Consider the following 14,165-nt stretch of genomic DNA (forward strand, 5'->3'; position numbering starts at 1 on the left):
TGTTGCTATTTTATGAGTGATCCATCTTCCCTGATCTTTCTGTGTTTGTTCTGTCATATTTGTTCCCTGAATTGAATTGTCAGTTTCTTTCTAGGCCACATTTTTGCTGTTTGTGTTCTTTTTCTTTTGTATTGATTAATCATTTCTTGGGAGCCTTGGTCATTCGTTTTAGTCTATAAGGAAACAACAATGTTCAGGAGGTTTATTGTAAGGGTGAAAACTTTTTCTGCTGCTATCACACCGTGGGAAGCTAGATCTTACTTTAGAGGACCCCTATATGGTAGACTGCAAAGGTCTTTGGCTTCCCAGGCCACAGCAGCTCCCTTATGTCTCTACAAATTCTTATCTCTTTTTCTTAGGTGAATACCTTCTGACTTTTACCTGATAGCCCTCCTTGAGCATGTAGGGTATGATCAATGATTTATTATGTATCTTTTTAGTTATTGTCTTTGTTTTCTGTTTCAGTGATTTAAAAAATATTATCTGTGTTCTCCCCCCCCCTTTTCCTACCCTTAGAAGAACAAACCATCAACCAACTCATTCCTCTGACCTTTCCATCTTGATTTTCTCTGGTTACTGTTTCCCAGGTATCAGTGATAAACTGTGTGTAGGATGTAAGTGACCTATGACTAGGGTCAGAACACTACCAGATTTACTGCAGCTTGAGGCAGAGCAAGGCTGGTATGTGATCTGCTTGACTCAGGTCCCCTACTCTCCTTGTTGTACCCCACTCACCTTCTCATTTTCCCACTACGCACAGGTCTGCAATTAAGGCCTTACGGCCGGGAGGGCTCCTCGTGTACTCCACATGCACGCTTTCCAAGGCTGAAAATCAGGATGTCATCACTGAGATCTTAACCTCCAATAGTACCATCGTGCCTGTGGATATTAGTGGACTCGCAAGGACTTGCTCCCAAGATTTCACATTCGCTCCCACCAACCAGAAATGCAGTCTTTTGGTGATTCCAGAAAGGGGCAAAGCTTGGGGCCCAATGTTTATAGCCAAACTGAAAAAAATCATGAGTACAGGAAAATGGTGACATAGTTTTGTAAGCCATATTGATGTGTTATTATGTGCATATTATTTGAGCACACTATGTGTTAGTACTTAAATAATTACAGAGCCACTTTTCCTAGGACCGTTTGGAATGCTGTTTAGTTAGTACTCAGCCGTGCAGCTCATAGGCTTAAGAAATTTTCAGGTCCAGTTTTGTTCCTCGAAGTCTATCTACAGTGCTGTGTAAAGTGGGGCAGATGGTGTTGGCTCTGTGTAATCAAATTCTTGTTTTTACTTGGTAAATGAGCTAGAATACGTGGTTCTGTGCATAAAATGAAATAAATAAAATGCTTAGGACTGAATCCCATGACATAGGTATTTTAAACATTTCCTTTAAAACTGGATCTGCCAACACTCATTACCATTTCCTCATCAAATGTGCAGATTTGTTCTGTAAGAGCAATTGGTATTCCAAAGCTAGCTCCTTAAACAGCACAGTTTCTAGTCGTAGGAAAATAGGTTTCTTATTTGCCAAGTTGTTGTGCTAAGGACTCTCTTCTGTTTACGGCAAAGGTCAGTGACTCCATTGACACCAACTTCTTCATCCCTCCCATTTGTTTTTATTCAGAAATACAACAGAAAGGGTAAGTTATGTTGAAAGGCCTTTAGCACAGCAGACTCACAAGCACGTGCTTGACTTTCGACATTCAGCCTGTGAAATAATGCAGTCTATCCAGCAGGCTATAAAGCAAGCACTTGAAACAGAACCAGAATGATTAATAACGGCAATAACCGAACTATATTTGGAGTGTTTTGTTACATAATTGCAGTCATAATGAGTACTACGGAATCTGATTATCTTACAGTTGTAATCTGAAGGGGCTTTTTATTTCACTAGGTTATAAAATGTTATATGAGAGTGTGATGTCACATATTAATGCACAAGAGAGAGATGCCTGATGAGAGTCAATTATCTGTTACCAAGACCCCAAACCATTCACTGAGTGGCTCTCTCTGCTTACACGAACTCCACAAGTTTTGTGCCTGCGTCTATATGTATGCTTAGGGTTTTAGAATCAATTTTCAATCATGAACTTTTCTTTAAATATTGCTTCACTTGGATCCAAACATATTTTTCCAACTATTAATAAAAATCATGCTCGCAGACATAGCAGTGCATTTGGGAGGCTGAGCTGCCTAGCAAGACCCTCTTTAAGAAAGAGGTTGGGAGGGAGGATGAAGGGAGGGCATGAAGGATGGAAAGATAGCATGAGAGAAAATTACAGAGCATACTTGAAATTAGAAATTAGCTTTTTAAAATTTTTAAGGTTTATTTATTATTATTTTATATGTATGAATGTCTTGCCTGCATGTATGTCTGTGTACCATGTAAATGCCTGTTGCCGGAGGAAGTCAGAAGAGGGCTTTGGTTCTTCTGGAACTGGAGATGTAGATGGCTGTGAACCACCATGTAGGTGCTGGGAATCTATCTGTGATCCTCTGCAAGAGCAACACATACTCTTAACCGTGAAGCCATGGCTCAAGCCAAAAATTAGCTTAAAAAATCAGCTAGGGAACACAAAACTCCATGGCAGCAGAATGGTATTGTTTGTTTGTTCTGTTCAGTAAGGTATTCAGTGTGTACTTTTTGTTTTGCAAGCCTGTGTCACTGGGCTCAAATTAATAGAACTATCTAGGGAAATTTTGTTCTCTACAACATTTTAAAGTGTATGTGACCAGCGTGTTTAAAGTAAAAGTTTATCCCTTGAGCCTGTATTCAGTTAGTATAGAAAATTAATGGCAAAAAAGGTGTTCTGTTTATTTTAGTTTGACTTACTGGTTTGTTTTTTTGTTTGAAATCCTGTCTTTGGATTCTCTAGTTTTTTAGTTTTAAAAGTGCATTTTCTTTGTGTCATTTAACCACAGTGTAAATTTTCACAGCACAAAATGTCTTTATTTTTCCTGTATAATGTCTTGAAGCTTCAGTTGAACACAAAGTGTGATACTGAACTTGACTTTCTTGGGACTGATGAGAAATACATGTATGTTTATTACATATATTTATTTATTTTATTAAGATGATTGTAACAAACCAGCAAACATTTATTGAGCATTAAATGGTTGACTGAAGTCTGTGTTGCCTTTTTGATCTTTATAACTATGGGCTAGGAATGGTGGTGGTTGACAGGAAGCAGCCGTTGGCATGCAGAGGCCTCCCAATGTCTGGCCACAGAGGGAGACACTGTCTCAAAACAAGCAATCAAGTGAGCAGCAGCTGGTAGTGAGTTTGTATTCCTCTCTGTAGATGAGGACGCAAAGCCCAGGACACTGGCAACTTAATCAGGGAGCCAGATGAGAGCTGGCTCCATTGCCAGCCCTTCCTCTGATACTGTGTTGTGCCACCAGTATGGATTATAGAACTTTTAAGATTACCAGCTGCCTTTACGCCTATTTTCCTCTATTCAGTTTCCTACTTATGCACAATTCCCAGAGCATCAAAAGATTTATCAATACTTAGGACGGAAATATTTCAGTCCTATTCGGGGGAAGTGTGTCGTGTGATTGGAATCTCCCATGGAGGTATTTTTTTTGCCTCCCTCTCTGTTACAGATGTTGAGCTCAAGAATGGAAATTTGGACAGCCTTTCAATTTCAACTGAAAGCTGAGCAATAATTGATGCCCCTTTCTGTGGCATGAAGTCACTTTAACAACAGCTTCATAAAAGTTTAGGTTACCCACCAACACATTTACTTCTCCCTGCCATCAGCACCCTGGGCAGGCACTAGTTTCACAAATAGACTACGCATAAATGTCATGCATTTAAATGGCTTGTACTGAATTTTTAAAGCATAAGATACTATTTGTGGTTTGAAGTCAAGGTGGCCTACCGTTCTTTATTCTATTACATATATCCATTTAGCTTTACACTTAAATTACGTATTATTCCCTTAGTGGCACTGTGAAAAATATGCTTTCGTATAATGTAGGTAGGTATACTCTAATAACTAGCTGAATACATGGTGCATGAATGAATAATAAAGACCTAATGGACCTTTATCGAGAAGCCTGTATGCCTGGTCAGAAGCATCAGGTTATCTGTATAGAATAATGCAGCTCATCAGAAATATAAGAGAAAATCGGAACGAATGGTGACAATTGCATTACATGCCAAGAAATCCTTTGATGCAATTGAATGGGACTACTTGTGTTACGTATTAGGTAAATATGACTTTAGGGACAAATAGAGCAGATAGCACAATTTATTTTCAACTCGTCTGTGTGGTTCAAATCAATGGTTTGCAATCTCCCTTTCTTGACTTATTGCTGCACTGGGGTTGGAGGCAAGGATGAGACCCATTCCTAATGTTTCTCTCCAGACTGACAGTGGTACCATAATATCACTCGATCCCAGGGCACCTGCAGAAGACGTAGATGGAGGCTCACAAGTTCAACACTGTACATGGTCAGCTACTACTGGTCTGCTAGTGCTGAGAGCCCTACCCCCATCTGTTCTCAAAACATTAACTGCGGTGTCGGGATTCGGAATGGCTGCAGGCTGCAAAGGCAGTGGGAGAAAATCATAAATGCTTTCTTGACAGGATGGTTTCTACTGACATGACAAGTTACATTTTGTAATAAAATTTAAACTTAAAAAGAGTAGATTTGGGATTCTCATAAGGGGCTCATTAAGCAACCAAGAAAGCATAACACTTAAAAATGGACCTGTACTCCAGTGCTAGGCTTTTGGGTTTTTTTTTTCCAAAAAAAAAAAAATGGGTTTCCTTAAATTTAAATAAGATTAGCTTGGTAGAACATGTATCTCTTTAAAATTTAATTCGATAACTCTAATATTAACTCCGCACCTCTCTGTAACTTTTTCTAAATGAAGAAATTCATTTCTTTAGGCATATAAGACCATACAGTCATGATGAAACCGTATGATAGCATTTGTTACCTCAGGGAAAGGGCTGTTTGCTTCATTGGAAGTCGTTTAATGGGATACGTCATGACTCAATTAAGCTTGCTATGGCTTGTCAAAAGGAATTTTCCACTGCATATTGCTATGGAAGAGCCTATTACATGTGAATAACTCTACCACACCACAGAATAAACAGACTGAAAACGTATAGCTCACTAAGGAATAAGAAACAGGACCATAGAGCCCAACTTCAGTCTAGTTTTTTTTTTTAAAAAAAATAAGAGTATTTATTTATCTTACATCCCGGCCAGTTTCCCCTGTCTCCTCTCCTCCCAGTCCCTTTCCTGTGACGCCCCCTCCCGCCTCTGTTTCCACTCTACTAATCCACTCCTCCATTTCTGTTTAGGAACAGGCGGGTCTCCCATGAGTATCAACAAAACATGGCATATCAAGTTGCAGTAAGACTAAGCACCTTCCATGTAGTAAGGCTGAGCAAGGCGACCCAATCTCGTTTTCAAAAACAAAAGGGAAATACAGTTGCAGATAATAGTAAAATAGGCAAAAGCCAGAGGGATTAGTGATGGTGGGAGAGAAAAATAAGATAATAAGCCTGTGATTGTTTTTATATAAAACTTCACTTATTTATCCAAAGAATTTATTAATCACCTTTCCAAAATAATACAGAAAGAGAAAAGACATGGCTAAAGGCTGTGGGCAGACATGATGCTGATAGGTAAGGCCTACAGCGTTTACCACAACTAACTCTCAGGAAAAGAAGATAGGGGAGTGGTGGGGATAACTGTGTCTTGTGTCACTAGAATCTAATCTGTGGCATTTTTAGTCACGAGTATCCAGTACAATTATCTGCATCATATAGCACAAGATAGATACTCCTTTTAAATTGATCTGTAGTGGGCATTTTCTTTGGACCATTAACCAGCTCCCAAACAAAGACATGGAGACTTATTAATTATTAATGCTCAACGCTAGCCCAGGCCTGTCCCACCATCTCTTCTAACTGAATCTAACCTGTTTCTATTCACCTATGTTTTGCTTTGGGGATTTTGCCTTTCTTTTATTCTGTATGTCCTGTTTTCCTGCTTCCTTCCTGTCTGTCTGTCTGGCCTCTGGCGTCTTCGTGGCGTCTCTTTTTCTTTCTCTGTTTTTGAGCCTAAATTCTTCCTACTGCTTACTCTCCCTGCCTAGAAGTTCCATCGATGCCTCCTTCCTTCCTATTAACCATTCAGCTTTTTACTAGGTTGGCAAGGTAGAACAGCAACACATCTTTACATAATTCAACAAATGCAACACACATTTATATAATTAAACAAATATTCTGCAACATAAAGAAATGCAACACATCTTTACATAGTCAAACAAATATTCTACAACATTGATCATTAAGAAAAGCTTGGTTGCAGCACTAGACTATAGCAATTGTGATTAACAAATAAAAGAGGCAAACACAATCTAACCACCTATGTTCTTCAGTAAAAGGTTTCTTTATCAGCAAGGCATAGTAAGAGACTGACATGGGAAGATCATTTGAGCTCAGAGCAAAAGACCAGCCTAAGCAATACAGACACTGTTTCAGAAGTGTCATATCCTTTTATATATATTGCTTGTCTTAGATTCCAGGACAGATAATATCAGTTACCTCCTCCATATAAGGCTGTAGCTAGCTCATGCATGTGTTATTTTTTAAGATGCATTTTGTCTTAGTTAGGGTTTCTATTGTTGAAAAGAGACACCATGACCACGGCAATTCTTATGAAGGAAAAACATCCAATTGGGGTAGCTTACGTTTTCAGAGGTTAGGTCTATTATCATCATGGTGTGACAGGGTGGTGTACAGGCAGACATGGTGCTGGAGAAGTATCTAAGAGTCCTGCATTTGACTTGCAGGCAACAGGAAGTGGTCTGAGGCACTTGAGCATATATGAGATCTCAAAACCCACCCCTTCTGTGACATACTTCCTCCAACAAGGCCACATTTACTCAACAAGGTCACATCCCCTAATGGTGCCACTCCCTAGGGAGGTCATTTTCTTTCAAACCACCAGACATTTTTTATTTAATTATGTGTATGTATGCATGTGTCTAAGTATATGTATGTAGGTGCAGGTGCCCACAGAGGGCAGAGACATGGGATCCCCTGGAATTAAAGATACAGGTGGTTGTCAGTCCCTGGATATACATGCTGGAAAGAAAACTTGAATCCTTTGGAAGAACAGTAAGTACTCTTCACTTCAGAACCATCTCTCCTGACACACACGTGCTCGTTTGAGCTTCCTAATTGGCCTGGCACACTCGCATGTGCGCGCGCGCACACACACACACACACACACACACACACTACAGTGCATTCTTTTACTTTATTCATCAAAATTTGAACAATTCTACTGAAGACATCTAATTATCAGATCGTTTAGAGTCCCTCTTCATCCGCTTTTTTTTTCTTTAAGCAATTTGTCATGACCCATATATTAGCTAGAACTCTCGTAGAGAGTTTGACGTTACTTTTGCAAAGGGTCCAGATATTCTTTCTTTCTTTTTCCCCCAATAAAAGTTTTATTTTTAATTGAAAATAGATTCTTTTCTCATACATTGCATCCTGATTATTGTTTCCTCTCCCTCTGCTCCTCCCAGTTCTTCCTCCTCATATCTTCCCTCCCCTCCATATTCACTCCCTTTCTGTCTTCTAGTAGAAAAGAACAGGCATCCAAGAGATAACAAGCAAACATGACAAAATGAAATATAATAAGATGAATCAAAAACTTTAATATTGAAGTTGGACACAGCAACCCAACAGGAGGTAAAGAGTCATGACCAACTTGTTCTCACAGTCAGGAGCCCCATAAAAATAAACTAATAGCTATAACATATCCACAGAGGACCTGGTAGAGACCCATGTTGGGCCTGTGCTTGTTGCTTCCTCCTCTTCTGCAGATTCTCTGAGCTCTGAGGGGGAGGGACTTAATGGGGACCTCCAGTTTAGACTCTTTCCCCCTCATGGTATCTGGCTGTTGGTCTCTGCAGGTACAGATGTTTTTCAATATAAGGTTTTGTTGTTTTTTTAAAGCTTCCATGTGCCAATGATATAGGTATCAATACCTAATTTCCCCAAAGTGAGTTAAAAGAATAGACTACTTTCAAAATGGTATTCACTGATCTGAGAAACGCAAATTCAATAGAGAATCCACTCTATTAAGGGCAAGCTTTGGCATGCACACTGTGTGGAAAATTTTCAAAATGAAACATGTTCAGTAATAAGGTTTGGACACCAGTGGATAAATCCATAATTGTCTTCTGGAAGAAACTTTAAACCTATGAGGAATATCCAGTGGCAGAAAAGCAGATGAGGCTGTCTCAAAATAGAAAAACAAACCATTCCGAGGCACATCAAGGACAGGCCAAAACAGATCATAAAGAACACTTGCAGAAACTATAGAAGTCTTATTTTTTAGTAAACAAATATTAACTTAGAACTGTCTTTTTAAATGAAAATGACTATGATCATGAACTACATTTGCTTTACATTGGTTGGCAGCATTAAATTGTCTCCAAACCTACTGAGCTTTCAGTGGTCTAATCTTGAAAACAGACTAGCCACAAGAAAATAGAATGTACGTTGAGCTTTTCCTATAGTCCAGGCCTTTGTTAGGTATTTGTGTTTGCTAGTTTATTTAATCGGTTGTGTTCTCCTTGGAAATGTTCCTTGAACTATACCTGAGACTGAGACAGATGGCTAGTGCTCTGTACAAACATCCAGAGTGTGGGGAGTCAGGACAGCAATGGGGGAACTAATGTAACTCCCCGAGAAGTTGCAAGTCTCCTTGCAGGCTGTCAGGATTACAGGAGCCAGTACAAGGACTCATGGGAGGACAACTGGCTATGCTAGGTCACCTTCTTGGCAAGTTTATTCCTTTGGTTAAAAGAGCATTCCCAGTACTTCATCAAGCCAGAGTGCCTGGTTGGTTTTGTGTTTGTTTGCTTTTCTCAGCAGCAGTGAACCAGACTTTGTTTCCAAAGCATGGGGGTTTTCACTCGTTTGTATCTAAATCTTTGGTAATATAAATCTATCCCATTTTAAAAGCAAAACATTCTCTAGCCCCTCCTCCATATTTTTTACATTATTTCTTTGACAAAGAACAAACAGATGTGTCTAAAATTCCACATACAGTGTCATTTTGTGTGACACTAAAGTACACAAGCATCCTTAGAAATTTTTAAAGCATTAAAACTAAAATAGAAATGGATAACATTAATTTGTTCTATTGTTCTGTGGAAAGGATATGGCCACATGAAATGTGGGCATGTTTTTTTTTGTTGTTGTTGTTAATTGACTTTTAAAAATCCATGCTCATTCTCTCAGATAAGAAAATCAACCCCCAAACACACACACACACACACACACACACACACACACACAGAGAGAGAGAGAGAGAGAGAGAGAGAGAGAGAGCGCAAAACAATAAAACCATGGAGTCCATTTGCATTGGCCAATGACTCCTGAGCAAGGGACCATCCCTTGAGTGTGGTTGTTATACACAGTGTCCCTCCATTGGAGAAAACTAATTTTCCTTTGCCTACTTCCCCTAACAGACATCAACTGCAAATAGTTTCTTGGTTAGGACTCTGTGCTGATCATGTTTTTAAACACATAAGAGATAGAACTTTGTATATCGGCTACCTCATCTCTTCATCCTATGACTTCTCTGTTATTTCATTGGTGATTTTGTTGCTTGTTTGTTAGGGAGCGAGAGAGAGAGAGAGAGACAGAGAGACAGAGAGAGACAGAGAGAGACAGAGAGAGACAGAGACAGAGAGAGACAGAGACAGAGACAGAGACAGCTACACAGAGAGACAGAAAGAGAGAGAGAGTGCTACACAGAGAGAGAGACACACACACAGTATTTGAATCACAGAAAAATCTTCATTTTTATTTTTCTTGTACCTATTATACCATTTTGTTTCGCAGTTTCTATGAAAAAGTATTTATTTTTTGTTTTTAAATTCTTTCACAAACATTAAAAGTATGGCTCAGTTATACTCATTGATAACAGAAACACTTGAGTCTCTAGTGGTCATTCAGATGATCTAGAATACACCTACAGTTTATACTTTAAGATGTAAAATAAGTACAAAGATTAACTGTGCTGTACTTAAGTGCACACTGGAAACACAGTTAGCTGACAATCCTTGGAGAATTTCCAAGTCCTTGAAGTTCATCTTACAAACACTGCACTAGTCTTTTCTCACACTCTTCAATAGGAAAACACAGCATTTCTTCTAGTAAGTGTATCTCAGGGGGTTCCCAGCAGAAACCAAAGCCCTAGGAATTAATTTGGAAAGGATAAACATAAGAGATCTTTGGTACACAGCCATTCCTTACAAGTATTTCTTTCTAGGCCAGGGACATACTTCTGCCCTCACTATGGAAAGCATGTTCATGTAATTCATCATCCAACACCACATTTCTTAGAATAAGAGGCAATCTATTAATACTCAGACCTGGACAGCTATGTGACCACAGTCATCTGACCTCGTGGTCAGCCTACATGTGGGGCATGGAGAGAAGGGCAGGGCTTGTGCGTGTGAATAGGTCAACCAGAACTCATATATCAAACAGAACTCACTCCTGAGAAATGCTTTTGTCCTTCCAATACACTTTCTACAGTCCCTCTTCTCAGATTCTTCAGCCCAGATACATTCCTCTATATCTACAAAAAGGACTTCATTTTCCACTTATCGTCCTGAAATGCAAAGGGTGAGTGCCCCTTGTAATCAGCTCAAAGGGATTCATGCACTAAGGACTTCAGCCTGCTATCTTCCGTGATGGAGGCTTTTGACAAGGTTTCAGCTGAGATAAGATAGCATGACAAATGATTTACTCTATGACAATGGACTTCATGATTAAAAGTGAATCAAAATCGTAAGATGGAAAAATTATAATCCCACAGATGTGTTAAATGTTTTACTAATCCTCATTTGTCATTGATCTGAAGGTACACATGCATACATGTATACACACACAGACACAGACATCACAGACACACACACATTTTCTCTACTGACTGTGATCCACTCAGTTGATTTTATGGCCCTCTAATATGATATAAATGTAGTTTAAAGACCATTATTAACTAGCCATTCCCTTCTCTCTCTAGTTAAGTAAAATGGCATGTACAGGTGCTACCATTTGTATCTGCATTATATGTCTGCATTATATAACTTTAATTTGATCATTTTATTCTTTGAGAGAATCTTAGTACATTTTTGATGATCCAATTTGAGATATTATATATACTATGTTTTTAGTGTCCTCTTTGACTGAGAACTGTAATCACTACTTTCTTTTTTATTTCAGTGAATATTTCTCAATGGTCTGAGCAATGTGAAAAACATTATATCCTATTTGGAATTTGGTGCTGAAAACAGCTGAATTTTGTGATAATTTCAGCAGTTGCCTCTGTTCATTCCCCTTCATCCACTCCAATTTTCATAGATCTTTTACTCCTCTCTCCTCCCTCTCTAATGAAATGCTCATACTGCAAGGGTACAGTTAGGGTGGAGGTACCAGATCCAATTGATGTTATATGCTACTTTCTGGTTATATGATTAAACCCATTTATTAAAGCTCTTTGTGTTCACAATTTCCTCGCCAGTAAAGTCAGAATTAACAGTAAGAAAATCAACCACAATGTATGTGTTCAGGTTTTTCTGGGAAATAAACGTGGTAATACTTTAATGTACTTTATTGCTTAGTCTATAGAGGACAATAGTACAGCTACCCTCATCATCTTAAGTTTTCAGAACTGATGCTATAATAGTCAGGAAATCTTTGCTTTCCAGTATTATAGAGCAAGGGAAGTCTCATAAAGAGAGCCCCATCTGGAGTAGTTGTGTAAAATGTGTCTTTGTGTCTTATTCTAGAAACATCTGCTAGACAAATTGATGGAATGATTCTTCTTGAAATCTTGAGGCTGAGCTTAATCATCTGTAACACACATTATATATTTAATACTTAAATATCACATCTTTTATATGTAGATGCATATGTTAGGCATGTGCCTGTTTTTCGTGAGTGTGTTCTCTATGTGTCTTAAAGTCAGAGAGAGATGTCAGGTGTCTTCCATTATCATTCTCTGTATGTTATTCTTTTAAATATGAGCATATGAGCATGTGTGGGTGTACATGCACATGCATGTGTATGTGTGGCTATGCTATTCAAGCCTGTCTGTGGCCATGCCGTGTCTGAGGTTGCACATACTCATGTCCTTGTGTAGGAACTGCCTACACTGATATCAGGAGTCATTTTCAATCATCCTTCAGCTTATTTATTGAAGCGAGATGTCTTCATTGAACCCAGAGTGAGCCACTATGGCTTTTTTAAACCAGCCTGCTTGCTCTGGTGATTTGTGCCTCTCTCCTTTCCTAGGGCTGCAATTACAGATGGGCTGCTCCATATATCAGAAGGCTAAAACAGAGATTCACCTACAGCAATGTAGTTAGACTTCTTCTAGAGCTTGATTCAAGTTTCATTTTCCAGCTCCTTGGCTTTTTTTGCACAACTCATTTCTCCTCAACTCTTTCTATTAGAACTGGTTAGCACCACCCTCAGCAACTAGCAGTCTCTTCCTTAGTCGTCTCTTCCTCTTGATCATCTGTCAGGAGAGACTCTCAGGCCCATTAATGAGTAATCTGTTATAAATCTTAGACTTCTGCCAAACACCAGCAGTGGGTATAGGACACCATCAAACAATGGTTTAACATTTGAAAGGTATGACTGAAATGGAGAGTCACATTTATAGCCCAGTCCACACTCGACGAGTCTGTTTGCACTAAGAGCCATGGGTGATGTGTGGCTGAGCCTCCCTTAGGGCCCGCGTTTGTGACTGTGAACCTCTTGCCATTCTATGATTCTGTTACCCACATGTACATTATGCTAATTTTATTTTCTGTTGCTGTGATAAAATTCCGACCAAAAGCAATTTGGGGCGAACTCTCATCCAAAGCACAGTGTTCAGAACCAAAATTGGGTCATACGTCAACATTGGGACTCCAGAGACAGGAATTGACAGAAACAAATCACTAGGATATGAAGGCAAATTCTGGAGGAAAGAAAATGAAACGATCCAAGATTCTAGAATTAAAAATATTTAAAAATTCTTGGTAGCACTTTATAATTTTCTTATAAAAACATCAGGGAAAGAAGTATTTCCAGTTTCTGAGAGGCACACATTCTATTACCATTTTATACACACAGATGTAATTATCAGTTTTCAGTGAATCATTTTTATCTCAACATTGTTTTCATCATTAATATTTGTTATATCATAAATATTTTAATACATAATTTCAGAGCTATACAGCTCCAAAATCACTGTTTGATTTGTTTTATTTTCACAACACTCTCAGCCATCTAACTGGTAGTGTTTTAGCGAGCCCTTACCTAAACCAAGTGAGAGGTTGTTTGTATTTGAATTTGCTCTGTAAATAATATGCTCTACTCCCTAATACTAATGCATTTATGGTGAGGAGAGATGTCTGGTTCAACCTTCTAGCACAGGCTGATGAAAGTCTCTGGCTTAACTCCTTAGCACTTTTGTAAATAGACCAGGAACCCTCGAAGGTAATCAGAGAGAGAAAGCTGGATACAAGTGGAGATGGTTTGAGAAAGTTCAAAATGTGTGCCATACATTCATAGCATGTTGCTCTTCCAGTAATTGAAAAACACCTTGTTTCAATTCCGGTCCAACGCAAGGTTTCTAAATAGAGGGTAGTAAAAGTGTTGATGGAGAAAGGAAAAAGATAGTTGGTTTCAGGAGTGGGAAATGTTATCATTTCAAACTGCCACGAAGAGAAGACACGGCATGCAACAGGGCTCATGTGGGAGGTTTATGGGAAGATGAGAGAGAAGGAGCAGAGAAAGGGGCAGAGGGGGGCAGAGACTAGTCCCTGGGGACAAGAGTGGTGGGAGAGAAAGAGAGAGGGAGAAAGAGAGAGAGAAGAGAGAGGGGAAAAACAACAATGAAAGAAAGAGATGGGAGACAAGCAAAACTCACCTTTTAAAAAGAAACCTAATACAGGAGGAGCTCTTAGTGGCTGCAGCTGAGGACATATCCTACCAGGACCCTAAGGGCAAGCAGACCACTACAGATGCTTAAATACTAACAGGGAATCTATCCAGGGAATCTGCTTTCCAGTCGATTGAAGACATTGGGGCAGAATTTCAGGCAAATGTTT

At 39.1% G+C, this 14,165-nt stretch overlaps 1 protein-coding gene across 1 annotated transcript in view; it reads left to right on the forward strand.

The window, feature by feature from the left end:
* Nsun3 (NOP2/Sun RNA methyltransferase 3) overlaps nucleotides 1–3,127 on the forward strand; it is a 42,989-nt gene extending 39,862 nt beyond the window's left edge. Inside the window, exon 6 of the mRNA XM_048422570.3 lies at nucleotides 761–3,127. Within this exon, the coding sequence (XP_048278527.3) occupies nucleotides 761–1,040 (280 nt within the window). The 3' untranslated portion in view covers nucleotides 1,041–3,127. The remainder of the gene's footprint in view (nucleotides 1–760) is intronic.
* Nucleotides 3,128–14,165: the final 11,038 nt, after the last annotated feature.

The sequence above is a fragment of the Myodes glareolus genome, chromosome 2 (assembly GCF_982192425.1).
Source record: "Myodes glareolus chromosome 2, mMyoGla1.1, whole genome shotgun sequence".
Taxonomy (NCBI): Eukaryota; Metazoa; Chordata; class Mammalia; order Rodentia; family Cricetidae; genus Myodes; species Myodes glareolus.